At 44.2% G+C, this 14,038-nt stretch overlaps 1 protein-coding gene across 2 annotated transcripts in view; it reads left to right on the forward strand.

Annotated features, from left to right (window-relative positions):
- FBXW8 (F-box and WD repeat domain containing 8) overlaps positions 1–14,038 on the forward strand; it is a 119,795-nt gene that overhangs the window by 74,101 nt on the left and 31,656 nt on the right. For both annotated transcript variants that reach the window (XM_047828811.1, XM_047828812.1), the window contains exons 6-7: positions 4,472–4,668; positions 7,641–7,847. In XM_047828811.1, the coding sequence (XP_047684767.1) occupies positions 4,472–4,668; positions 7,641–7,847 (404 nt within the window). The remainder of the gene's footprint in view (positions 1–4,471; positions 4,669–7,640; positions 7,848–14,038) is intronic.

The raw sequence follows: 14,038 nt of genomic DNA on the forward strand, positions 1-14,038 counted from the left end.
GAGAGGGAGACACAGAATCGGAAGAGGACATGACAGTTTTAAATGTTCACACATGTAAAAGTGGTCTTGGAGGACTGTGCTGTCGACAAGGAAGGGGCTGACAAGGTTTTATATGCTTAGTAGTTGAAGGGAGTAGAGAGAGTTGATAAAGATGACGATGCTGTGGGAGTCCAGAAAAGAATGTGGGCATTAAATTGAGGGAACCCTAGAATATATTTTCCAAAAAGACCTTTCTTAGGATGGCTCTGTGAAGTTCACCCTTGCAGCAAAGGATATTTTATTGCACAAGATTCTGTTGGAATAGTGATGCCGACAAAACCGAGTAGTTGATTAATAATGAAAAATGTGTTTATAGATAAACTCCATGTGTGCTTAGAATGAGCCGTGGTTGAGTAACTTCCACATTTGGCAGAATCCAGGCAAGTTTACGTCATTTGCTCGTGGAGCTCATGGTTATTTTATGCACTTGGAGAGGCAGCCGCACATCCCGCACTTTCCCAGCATAATTCCAGCCCAGCCTCATCACATACCAAGTGGCTTTGGACCAGTTGTTTAACCACTCGGAGCTTCTGTTCTCTTTTGTAAATGAGGATAATGATGTTCCTCCCAAAATGGAAGTGAGCACTCAATGAGAGGAGACAAATGAAAATGTCTCACTCTCGAAAGCTCTATGAAAATTGCAAATTTTGTTTCTCTCGTGACTGTTTATTGTGACGTCTCTGAACAAAGGCAAACACACATAACGCAGAAGTGCTTGGAGGAGGCACGTCTTGGAATATGCCTGTCTCCTATTGAATGTGTAGTCAGCGTTTTCTGCAGCATCTCTGTTTCTTCTGAGAGTGGGGAGGACTTGCCAAAAGATTTGCCAGGGGAATGTGTCGTGGAGCCGTGTGTGACCCGCGGATCCCTTGGTTTATCATAATTCTTAGAAAAGAACGCTGTTTTACGTCTGAAGCGACATTTAACTCGAAGAAAGCTCCGCTTCTGTTTGTCATCACCTACCTAGCCTGCTGGCGGTTTCAAAGTCTTGCAAAGCAGCCCACATGCATTACTTTCTTCTGACTGTATTTATTTAGTACTGAATGATGCTTTATGGTAAGATCCTAAGTTCAAAGCACTTGGGTTGCCGAGAGAAGAAACGTGAAAGAGCTTTATCTGTTTTGGGTACTAGGAAGTTGTAGGAAGTAGGATTAGATTTTTGGAGGAGCAACGGAGGGAATTTGCACTGTTAGTAGATTGTAAACATGCTTTACAACATGGCAGGCCTTCTAGAACACATGAAAGGTAAAAATGATTGGCCTATTTCCAGCCTTTGGTGTGGCTCTTCCCCTTTCGCCTGTCCAACAGTCCTGTGCAGTAGGTAATGTTATCTTCCGTTTTGTAGATGAAGAGACAGGCCCACAGCTTAAAGTAACTTGCCCGAGACCTTCTGCTAGCAAGTGGTAGAGCTGGATTTGAACTCAAATAACCACAGACTGTTATTTCTGTACAGTCATTTCTCAGGGAACTGTGAAAAATAAAATCAGTGGGAATTGGAGCAGGACGTTATCCAGTATGATGCAGACAGTAATTATTTTCTTGGGTACATATTGGCAGGGAAAGAAGTGGGTGGGAATGATAAAAAGAATTTGGGTAAGAAGAAGAAAGGCATCCCAGGTACAGAAAAGTTTCTGTTTCTGATAGAAGAGTGTAAGTTCCTGTAGACAGACTGGTTCTCAGACTTGAGTGTATATCCCCAGAGTTTCTGTTGCCCCAAAATCTGCATTTCTCACAAGCCCTCAGGTGATGCTGCAGCTGCTGGGGCTTCTGGTCTGAAGATCTTGGAAAACTTGGATATCATGCTGTAGACCATTTGAGAAAGGTGGAGACACACAGCCAGTGTGTGTAAGAGGGATTCATCTGGGTAGCAGCATCCAGGGAGCTGGAGAGAGAAGGGTGTGTAGGTAGATCAAGGTTTTTAGCAAGTGTAGGATAGTTAAGCTCACGTGTGATAATGATGGAAAGTAAAGCATCAGTGCTCACTGCGGCTGGAAGAGGGTGGTGTGAGGAAGGATGTAAAATACAAGTTAGTGGCTGTGTTCAGATCTTGCTGGCATCTGGAACAGTGCCCCGTATAAAGCATGCTCAGTAATTTTCTGCCTGATACCTCACGCTTGCTAGAATGGCTGTCGTCAAAGACCAGGGATGACAGATGCTGGTGAGGATGTGGAGAGAAAGGAGCCCTCGTGCATTGTCGGTGGGAATGTAAATTTGTGCAACCACTGGAAAACGGTATGGAGGTTCCCCAAAAAATGAAATCTAGAACTCTAGATTTCATATGGTCCAGCAATTCCACTTCTGGGTATACGTCCAGAGGAGATGAAGTCACTGTCCCGAAGAACCGTCCGCACCCCACGTGCACTGCAGCATTGGCATTATTCATGACAGCCAAGACGTGGAAACAGCCTGAGTGTCCACTGACAGTCGAACAGATAAAGAAATTGTGGTATACGTGTCCAACGGAATACTATTCAGCCATGAAAATTCCGCTATTGGCAACAACATGGGTGAACCTTGAGGGCGTTATGCTAAGTGAAATAAGTCCGAGGAAAAATAAGTACTGTATGATCTCACTTATGTGTGGAATCTAAAAACAAACAAACAAAACCCTCAGAAACAGAGAACAGATTTGTGATTCCTGGGGACGGAGGTGTGGGAAAAATCAGTAAAGGTGGTCAAAAGGTGTCCAAGCTTCCAGTTAGAAGATAAGTTCTGGGGATCTAACCTACAACATGACGACCACAGTTAATACCGTACCGTATACTTGAAAGTTGCAAAGAGAGTAGATTTTAAAAGTTCTCATTCTAAGGAAAAAGAAATTTGTTAACTGTGTGAGGTGATGGGTATTAACTAATAATGTACTATGGTAATCATTTTACAGTGTATGCATATATCAGACTGTTGTGTCGTACAACTTATATGTCAACTATAATCAATAAAACTGGGAAAAATTATTTGTTGCATGAATGGACAATTAAGAGAATGAATTAGGAGCGCCATATGTGCAAAGTATTCAGCAATTGATGTGTGTCCCGCTATTGTTAAGTTTGTCTCATAAAAACATTTTATAAAATTTATCTTTTTAGTAAAAATAATTTTAGGGAAAATCTTCAGAATATACAAGTGGATATATAGTAAAATGCCCTCCTACTCTTGTCCCTTCTCTTTGGTTTCTTTCCTTCAATGCCAAGCACTGGTAACAGTTTCTTGTGTATCCTTCCATACACGAGGATAGTCTGTGTATACGTTTGTGTGTGTGTGTGTGTGTGTGTGTAAATTTTTTAAAACACGAAAGTAGTATAACCTGCTATACCACTACTCTGTCCTTCACTTTTTTCATTTAATAATATATTTTGTTGATCTTTCAGATAGCTTATGTATAAGTCTGGCACAGTCTTTTTAACTCCTCATTTTATTTAAATTTCAAACTGTGGTGCACATTTAGATAGCTTCTAATCTTTTGACATAACGAAAAACATTTCAGCGACTATCCTATAGACATTCGTAATTTGGTACGTATCATCAAATTGCCTCCCAAGTTGGGTGAATTAGTTTATATCTCCACCAACAATTTAAGATAGAGCCTAGGGTGCCTGGGTGGCTTTGTCAGTGAAGCATCTGACTCAGTCAGTTTTGGCTCAGGTCATGATCTCATGGTTTGGTTGTGAGATCGAGCCCTAGGTCGGGCTCTGCACTGACAGCATGGGGCCTGCTTGGGATTCTCTCCTCCCCCCCCCCCCAGCTCTCTCTGCCCCTCTCCCCCCTCAAAATAAATAAGCATTTAAAAAAATAGAGCCTATTTCCCTATAGCCTCAACAACAAAATGTTTTATGAAATTTTTCATCTTTGTCAATTTAATGGATGAAAAATAATATTCTGTTACCGTTTTTGTGTTTTTCTTTTTTTTTTTTAGTGTTTTATTTTTTCTTAGAGAGAGAGCGCGCGTGCGCTTGCCCGTGAACGGGGGAGAGGGGGCGGGGGGGGGCAGAGCAAGAGAGGGACACAGAATCCGAAGCAGGCTCCAGGCTCCAGGCTCTGAGCTGTCAGCACAGAGCCCGATGCAGGGCTCGAATGCATGAACCATGGAATCATGACCTGAGCTGAAGTCAGATGCTCAGCCGACTGAGCCACCCAGGCACCCCCGTTTTTGTATTTTTCTAATTGTGAGTGAAGTTTTGCATTTTTCTTACGTTTGTACATCAGTTGTATTTCTTTTACTGTGACCAGCATGCTCTTGTCCTTTGCTCACTTTCCAATTGCTTTTTTTTTTCTTATTGGACCTTAGAAGCTCATTGTTAAGGAAATCGGCCCTGTGTTGTATGCGATGCAAATTTGTCATTTACCTTTTAACTTTCTTTATATTGCATGATTACTTTACAATTGTGCGTTTTAAGGAAATCTAAAATTACCTGCCCTGTTTTTCTCTACGTAGGGTTTCTTAATATCTGGGATCTAAGGACCGGAAAGTATCCCATCCATCGTTTTGAGCATGACGCAAGAATACAGGCACTAGCCCTCAGCCAGGAAGATGCAACGGTTGCCACAGCTTCCGCTTTTGATGTTGTAATGTTGCGCCCCAACGACGAGGGCTACTGGCAAATCGCGGCAGAGTTCGAAGTTCAGAAACTGGTGAGCTTTTTAGTCCAGTCATTTGATTGTCCATTCTTAGAACCTCTGGGTCCGATCAAACAGATAGTAATGACTTCAGCAGCTCCCGTTCCCTCGGGGTTTCCTGGGGGCCTTACATTTCTAAATCTCACTGCAGCCTTGCAAAATAGGTAGATAGTATTCTTTTTCCCCATTTACCAAAAAGCCTGTAGAGGCTGAGAGCAGTGTATCTATCGGCTTGCCCCGGATCTCAGAGCTAAGGAGCTGAGATTCAGATCTCGGGGCTGACCTCCAGGCCTGGGGTTTCTCGTCACTGTGGTCCTCAGCCTCCTTCACCTAAAATGAGATGTTCGCCTCTGGTAATGTGAGCTCGGTTTCTGGCCTATCATGTCAGTGAAAATGATGAAAATGAATTCAGTGGTACCTTCCCAGTCCATATGGGAGGGAAGATTTCCGTCCTACACTTTCTTCCGCCTCAGATTTTCTCACCTGGAATTAAGAGTAACTCCTGAGTGAAAACAAGTTTAAGTCAGTGTTAATTGGGGAGCCGAGTTCCAGGATGTCATGCGTGAAGCTCAGCCAACCTGAAGTGTTCTTTACGTCAAGCTTATCTCCATACTCAGTTACACGTGAGCCTCCACTTTTATACGGTGGGAGGTGATTCTGCGGTAAGAAGGAAGTGCTCAAATCTGCGCTAAATTTGGATTTAATGTAAACAAACTCGATTTTGGCACTAGTAGAGCGAGCAGAAAAGCCAGTGTTGAATAACGAATTGGTGGTCTGATCCAGAACAGATCCTGTTTTTCTGCCTTTTCCCCCTGGTGGAGATCTTGTTAGCCTTGAGTAACTAAAAAGCCATGATGTCAGCACTTCGCCTGCATAAGCTTCTTGTCCCTTTAATGACCAGTTTCTGCCCTGTGGGTGGTGTTCCCCCCAAACCATCTGATGCTCCTCTCGGGGGTTTTACTAGAAAAATGTGAAGTACCATCTTTCTTTGTTCTCAAAACTACCGTAGTGCTTATTATTTGGTGTCTGCGTAAAGAACATTCTAGACCAGCAATAATTATATGAATGCAGACAGTTACTTAAGATGTGAGTTCCTCCGTAAAGTGTAAATCCTGCCTTGGCAATAAAGTGGCATCCTGGCACCCACTGGAAGCTTTTTGAAGGAGTTTACAGCTTCTGGCAAATGGCACCACCACAGTCAGTCTGAGCCTCTTGGTCTGTCAGAAGTCCAACAATAAAGTGAAACTAAACAGCTAGGCTGAGGATGTTAATTTTAGGGAAATAGGAAATGACTTTTAGAATGGGGGGGGAGAGGAAGCAAGCCACAACTGCTTGGCAGCATAGGCCTCATTTCTCATCTCGGATGAGGGGCTGCCGGGCCTCCCTGAAAAAGGTCCCCCCCCCCCCCCCCCCGCCGCGGCCCGGCCCTGCGGGCCACTTTTGTCTTCCCAGGTGGGCTCCCGAATCACAGTGGCCATCTTCCCTGGGCTGCAGCACTGGCCTAGCCCTTCCGTCCTTCCTTTGTGATGAGTCCTCAGCTGGGCAGGTTGGGGGCGGGGGCAGCACTCACACTCACACTCTTGGGCCCGAGGATGAACAGCAGAGGCCCCCGGATGTACACTGTCCCTCCAGCTCCTCTGGACAGTCCTTAGGATTCAGGCTTTTGAACTCGTTTGGCTTCTTGTCAGGGCCACGCTGTCCTTTCACGCGGTAGTTTTCACGATTACACAGTGTGGCACACCTGCTTTTGTACGCTGAGATTTTACTCAAGGAGGTGGAAACCTGGTGTGAAATGTGCTCGGGAGAAATGTGCCACTTAGGGAAGTAGAAAAGCAAGCGATGCCTGAAGGGAGCGCCTCGTTGCCGGGCAGATCAGAGGGCAGCGGTCGCGCTAACACGGTCAGGAGTACCGTGGCGGTGGTATCATACCCTCGATGACCTGGAAACAGCAGAGGACGGATAACGCCGCTCTTTTTAGCCTTTTAGCTGCACATTTCTGGTACCTGCACAAATGCTAAAATGTGAATTTTGCTGATTGGGAACCGAGGGGATTTGATTCAGTTTCTTGTAAAAAAAGAAAACAAGGAAACTTAATATTTTGAATAGTTCTTATACTCTCATGTTTCAGAATTTAAAAGGCAGTACGGTTTATGGGAGAAATCTCTCTTCCACCCCATCAAAGAACTCTGTTCCCTCTTTGCAGGCAGCCGTCCTTAGCAGATTTATGCTTGCACAAGGCACGCACACCGTGTTCCCTCTCCCCCCCTCCACGCACGTTAGTGCACTGTGAATCCTGCTACTCCCCTTCCTTGCTTTTTGTCCCCAAATTTATCTTGGAGATGATTCCATTTTGTATCATGCTTTTTTCTGTGACTACATGGTATTCCTGTTAGTTAGCCCCTTAGTAAGGCATGTGTAGTAGGTGTTTCCAGTTTTTAGCTATGACAGCATTGTGCTACAGCAGATAACCTTGTATGCAGTTGTGTGTGTGTGTGTGTGTGTGTGTGTGTGTGTGTGTGTGTGTGTATTTGTAAGTAAATTCCTAGGACTGACTTGCTGGTTCAGTGCGTATGTGCGTTTGACATCGTGATAAGTATTGCCAGATTTCCCTCTAGAGAAGTTGGACTAGATTACATCCCACCAACTGTAAGTGGGATCCACAAATATGGTTGTCCCCCCTCTACTTCCAGACCGGTGTCCTATCAAGCTAATGGATTTTACTGCTATGACTGGTAAAAATGGTATCTCGGTGAATTTTTACTTCGTATTTCTCTTATTAGGAACATACTGTGTTTCTTTTACAAAGAGCTTCTCTTTATTAGTGTAGGAACTGTGTTCTCCTTTCCTATGAACTGTTTCTTTGCCCATCTTTTTCTGTTAGGCCGCTGGTCTTAGTGACCTCTGGGAGGCATCGTGTGTTTTTTGACCAAGTAAGGATGAGCTGGAGGTGAGACCTGACAGACTGTGTAACTCTTCCCCGTTCACAGGTTGACTACCTTGAAATCGTTCCAGATACCGGAAGGTATCCTGTGGCAGTGGCCACAGCTGGAGATCTGGTATACCTGCTGAAAGCTGAAGACTCTGCCAGAACCCTCCATTACGTCTATGGCCAGCCGGTCACGTGTCTGGATGTCTCAGCCAACCAGGCTGCTTTTGGTGTGAAGAGTCTGGGATGGGTATACGAAGGAAACAAGGTACAGAAATAGTAGGGTGTATAATCAACGAAAAAGAACGTCGATTTTTATTTTTTAGAAGGCAATTAAAATTTTTTTTTTCAACGTTTATTTATTTTTGGGACAGAGAGAGACAGAGCATGAACGGGCGAGGGGCAGAGAGAGAGGGAGACACAGAATCAGAAACAGGCTCCAGGCTCTGAGCCATCAGCCCAGAGCCCGACGCGGGGCTCGAACTCATGGACCGCGAGGTCGTGATAGAAGGCAATTAAAAAATTAAGGCTCTCTGATATTATATATTTTTAAGATGTATTCAGACCATATACATTTAGCATGGTAAAAAAAAAAAAAAAAAAAAAAAAAAAAAAAAAAAAAAAAAACAACAAAAAAAAAACAGACCCTGAAGCTCTTCTAAAGGATGTAAAATGGAAAGTAATTGTCTCCTTTCTCCTCCCTTCCCCCAGCCCCATTCCACAGAAGAAACTAAGCATTTTTTAGGTATCAAGAAAAATTTAATGTGTTTAGAAGTACATTTATGCACCAAAAACTGTATTTGTGGAAATGCGATTGTAGTATACATCTGTTCTGTACCCAACATTTTTATTCAGTAATAAGCCTTGGAGGGCATTCCACATCACCACATACCATGCTCCGTCTCGCTAGGATTCTGGCGTAGGCTTACAACCCATGGTCTGTGTATCTGGCCCCCTCACTGGTGGGCATTTAGGTCACTTTCACTGTCTCAGCGATTACAGGCAGTGCTACGATGCATATTGCAACTCTTGCGAGTCCTTGTGTGGTCGATCTCTGGGATAGATTCCCAGCGGTTGTGTTGCCTGGGCAGAAGGTATACACTCGGGATGGTGGTAAGGGTTGCAGCAAGACTTGCATTCTCACCAGTAGTGCATAAAAGTGCCTTCTGATCATCCTTGAGCCAGAATTAAGGAGACAGGTTTGTAATTGAAATTCTTTGCATGATGACTAAATTTTATCACTACCTAGCATTTTATTAGCCTGACTGTAAACCAAGTAGTTAGTCTTAAACTTGATTTATAGAACTCTTTCTCTTCCAGTGGAATCGGGAGAAAGGGATTCAGTTTTTTATTTTGTTTTGCTTTGTTTTTCTCCAATTTTCCTGCTCTTGACCCTGCTGCCTATGGGTACAGTCCCTGGGAAGGAACTTCCCTGAGCCAGCGGCTCCTCTGACAGCACCCTTCTCCTTCGGGAAGGAAGCCCTTCTCCACAGAGCAGCACAGGAGCTGGAGGAGCCGACTCTGGATGCACACAGCCTGAGTTTCAGTACCAGCTCGGTAGTAACCTACCGCCCTGTGTGACCTTAAGCAGGTGGCTTAACCCTCTTCATGCCCCAGGGAGTTCAGAACAGTGGCTACTTGGTAAAATTGTAGGGGTAAATGAAAACCTGTCTGTAAAGCTTTAAGCGTGGTGCCTGGCGAGCGAGCATTACCATCACGGCGCTTTTATTTCCTCCCCTCATAGTTTAAGTCTGGCCTCTGGTTGTGGTTTTTACATACCGTTTCCCCTTTGTGTAGCCCCCTGTAAGGTCAGATCTCATTCATTTAGATGTTCACTGGTTTTGCAACTTAGTAAGTGCTCAAAGAATTGAAGCATCCTGGATTCCACGGACCTCTTCTTCGTTCAGGAAGAGGCAATAAAGTGGCAGAAAATATGTGTGGCTTATTGTAACCTCACTGTGACAACGGACTCCCTTTGTGCTCAAGTTGGCCTGTTTTGTTGGAGCACATTCACAGCTTAGCTGGCGAGATAGACGATGATAGAATTGTGCTGTGCCTTCCTAGGAAGTGGGGGAGGGGACCACAGTTGGTGTCCTAAGGCAGTTTCCTTTCTCGGGCTTTGAGAACACCTTCTTTTCTGGTCCCCACTGAGCTCATTTGTTGAGAGGAGAGACTGTTTGCTTTCTGACTTTTCATCCATCATACTTTCAGGCTTTGGTTCTCATTTATTTCTCAAGTTCTCGGCGTAGTGAGATGATAGTTATATTTAGCACTAGCCTGGTTTAAATTTGTCATACTTTAATAAATGTTTCTTAAATAGGCCCTCTTTATCTTTGACTTACGTGAGTGGATATATTTGAGAAACCAGCAAAGGGGCAGAGTGTTGAGCTCAAATTTAGACCGGGAGCATCCTTTCAACATCGATGTAAGAAAGTGCTGTTTGGGATGCCTTTTGGGTTTTTCAACCCAGTTAAAAGCATTGATTATAAGAATCAGCTGATTAATCTATTGATTTTTATGAAAATCCATTTTTAAAAGTTTCTAGTCCCTCAAATAAGTGATTACCCGGTATTTTTCATCGGGGTTTTAAAATGAAGAGTGGAAATAAATTTGCTACAAGAGCGTGTTTAACGACCTCTTCGAAATCTGACGGTAGCATTAGTCATCCAAATATTTTGTGAGTGCGGCTTCAAACCCTCCATCACTTGTGTGGGTGGAGAGTCGGTTGTTGTTTGGTAATAACTTTGCATGGAGCTGTTTCTCCGACATGAGTGCCGCCCACAGGAACGTGAGGGAAGCCAGGCTTTCCCTATGAAACTTCCCTCATTTTTGAGGAGGCAGCACTTTCCGTCTGATTACGTTTAATGGATTGTCTGCTTCCTGAGAAAAACCTGCATTTTTAGGAATTGAAATTGTCATGTGATATCCCTGTGTGAATTAAGCCATGTTATGGGTGACGCTGTGAGATTTTAGTGTCCTCCTGCAATCCTATATCGTAATATCATAATTCCCAAACAGTCTCATGTGCGTTGCTCGGTGTCACCGTGCTTGTGAGTACCATGTTTTGGCTACATCTGTGCTGTGGCCCGGCCGCATGTGGCCCAGCACATTTTATTAGGTTGATGCGAGACCATTACCAGTAGAGTTTGCCTGGAGCTATATACACAGGGGGGTTTGTGTCTGTGCCTCTGGCCTGTGTATTTAGGATTCAGATGAAAGCTTTATGAGAACAGAGAGTTTGGTTTATCTTCGTTTTTACTGATACAGAACTGGGGTTTAGTTATAATCCGTTATTGATTAACTGTGATCAAAGCGGACAGTGAAGTCCAAATACTGACACAGAATTTGAGTCAGCAACCAGAATTTCCCTAACCTGTAGAAGTATTCCAGAGGCGCTATTTTTGTTTATCAGGAGAACATCCTTGCACCGTATGATGATCACATTAGCATTTTATAGGCACCACAGCTGTCTGAGCATCAAGTAATAATGGTTCAAATCCATCCATTCACGCATCTAGCTAGCCAGCCGGACCTGTGTTCGGCACAGAGAGTTACAGAACACCAGTTGTGTTCCTGGCATTGGAGCTTGACAACGGCATTCTGCATAGACTTCAGCAAACTGGCACTTGTCAAGAACCTAGCCCTCTTACTACACATAGTCTCCTAAGGAAATGAAACACGGACCATAGCAGAAGTGTATTTAGTCTTAAGAAGAGGCTTGTAGGAGCCTCTGGGTGGCTCAGTTGGTTGAGTGTCCAACTCTTAATTTCGGCTCAGGTCGTGATCTCACAGTCATAAGATTGAGCCCCGCTGCATGGGATTCTCTCTCTCTCTCTCTCTCTCTCTGCCCCTCTGCCACTCATGTGCTCTCTCAAAATAAATAAATAAGCTTTTTAAAAAATTAAAAAGAAAAGGCTTGTAAACACAGCTGATTGTTCAGCTATTTCCGGCTCAGGTAGGAGGGTTCAGAGAGAGAGAGTAGTGTCCCAGTATATCTTGGTTTGCCTGTGTGCAAGGATCCCCAGATTTAGGGGTTCCAGAGTTTTGATATTGCCTTCTTGGGCTCTTACCTTCATTGGCATCGATGACCTGAAAGGTAGCCATTGCCAAGTGACTGAAGGAAAAAAGATGTGGTTGTGATTACTCTGGCCTCTCCACCATGCTGCCGTGTAGAAATCAGTGTCACTTCTGTTAACATCCCTCTAAAATTTGTTTGTGTGTCTCACATTTCCTGACTCTGTCAAAAATACTTCCTCCATGAGAATGGTATTTATGATACCATATTATCTTTATTAATTCTTTTGCTGCTTGAATTAAATTTTGCTCTCAGAGGTAGAGGGTTAGAAGATAGAATTGCCTCATTTAAGAGCATTATGTTGATGATGAGCCTCATGCCTCATAAAGGAAAGAGAGAGACCCACTTAGGGCTCTTAGCGTCATTCTATGTATTTGGACATATTTCCTAATTTAGTTCTGAAGTACTTGGCATTCGATGGCAGATTGTATTAAGCAGCATGCGGCGCGCATCCTAATCAGGGAGATGCGAGTGAAGTAATCCAGAAGGCTGGAATATGTTTGACAAGGACGCTTGCTTGGCCCTGCTGCCTCAGCTTACATCACGCTGGAAAATAATTGCTAACGTCTCCTATGATAATCATTCCCTGTACGTGGACGTGAAAAGACTCTGGATTGGTTGCTTGTACTCATCACAACTTGAAATATCTGTCTGAGAGAGCCTTCGGAATCAGAAACACAGCGCCTGTGGATTCGGGCGCTGCTCTCCCATACCTACACCAGAATGGAACGTCCATTTTTTGCTCAAGGTTCTATTGCAGAGAATAAAAGCTTGGTATTTCACAAGCAGGATGACTGATTTAAAATTTAAAGTTCACAAAGTAAATGGCTAATTTTCTTTTCACTCTCACCTTGAAAGCTTTAACTATATCTGTATGTTTTGTTCTTGGAGAAATTTAAGAAAATAGCTCTTGAAGACCAGTTTTCTGGGTTCCTGAGTGAGGCTGACCATCATTTTTGCTGTTGTGGTTGCGGCCGTTGTTAATGACTGCTTATCGCACACATACCTTAAAGCTGAATTTCTGATCAGCACTGGAAACAGATGAATCACACATGACATCTGCATGGGGGGTTACAGCCTTGTGGGCCTTACCAACAACTTAGCAACATAAAGGTGGTTTTCACCTCATCAAAATGGACCCGAGGCCCTGTGGGCGCCCTCTTCCTGATGTTGTTGAATTTCAGGGTAATGAAAAGTTCTACAGATAAATAGATGATGATTGGACCTTCAAATGCAAAAAAAAAAAAAAAAGAAAAAGAAAAAAGAAAAACCAAAAAGCACCCAAATGCATTTTGGACACGTTTTAGTATTAAAATGGTGTCAGGAGGTGATATAATTTTTCTATGTTGTTAATAATAACACTCACATGTCATGAAAGCCTTGGAGCACCTCCCTAGCCCTGGGGTTTCTCAGGACAGAGCACAGAACCTCTGACTTTAGAGACCTTCGGGACTGCCTCTGATATCCTGTGCAGCCATGGCAGGTGATTCTGTATTTCTTGGGAGTACTGCGGCTCACGGAAGCTAAGAGGGCTTGAGGGTCTCTAGCGGTCCTGAATCACTGCTGAGAGGGAGTGACAAAGTCGGAGAAAGGAAGTACAGGGGAAAGTGTTTTCAGCTCCATTCGAGAAGCTCTGTAACCACTGGGGACTCAGCAAGGGTTCTGGAGTCAGTTACACCTTAGGTGGGTCACTTGCATGCCTCAGGCTCCCCGTTTAGAAAGGGAAAAGACCCGGCAAAGGCAGGTGGTGGGCTTTGCACATGGCTGGTGCTCAGCACTTGTCAGTTTCCTCCTTGGCCTCCCCCCCCCCCCCCCCCCCCCGGCTTTAGGTCAAGTGGAAGTTCTTCAGGAGAGCCTGGGCCGGGTGCAAGTCCAGACAGAGGCATCAGGCCTGGAGGAGGGAGTCTGGGAGGGGGGAGAGCAGCATTGGGGTGATGTGGGCCGGCCGGAACACAGGGGCCCAGGGGCTGGTGCGGGGCTGGGCTAGGGCCGTACTTGTAGTAATAGCAGTCTGTGGTGCTTCCCGAGATTCATTTTCCTGAAAATTGTTCTGGAAGAATACATTTAGAATAGATAAGGGGTGGACCCACTTAGCTTCTTGCAGAACTACTGGAGTAAGTTAATGTGAATGCCGAGTCTCTTTGTGTCAAAAGCCTTATCGGAGAGGGCTGGAGGGCTGGCGCTGTGTCTCGCACATCTTTGTCTTTGCTCACATTTGCATGATTTTTGTACACCAGTGACATTTGTATCATTTTGGAAGTTTTAAAAACATTGACCAGTATTCTTGAAGTTCTAAGCAAGATTACAAGATGTATATAATCTCGTTGCCTTTCTTCTCTTTTGCCCCTTGAATTAGCTTAGAGTTTTAGTTAGGGCCTAATTTT

This window comes from Prionailurus viverrinus, chromosome D3 (genome assembly GCF_022837055.1).
Source record: "Prionailurus viverrinus isolate Anna chromosome D3, UM_Priviv_1.0, whole genome shotgun sequence".
Classification (NCBI taxonomy): domain Eukaryota; kingdom Metazoa; phylum Chordata; class Mammalia; order Carnivora; family Felidae; genus Prionailurus; species Prionailurus viverrinus.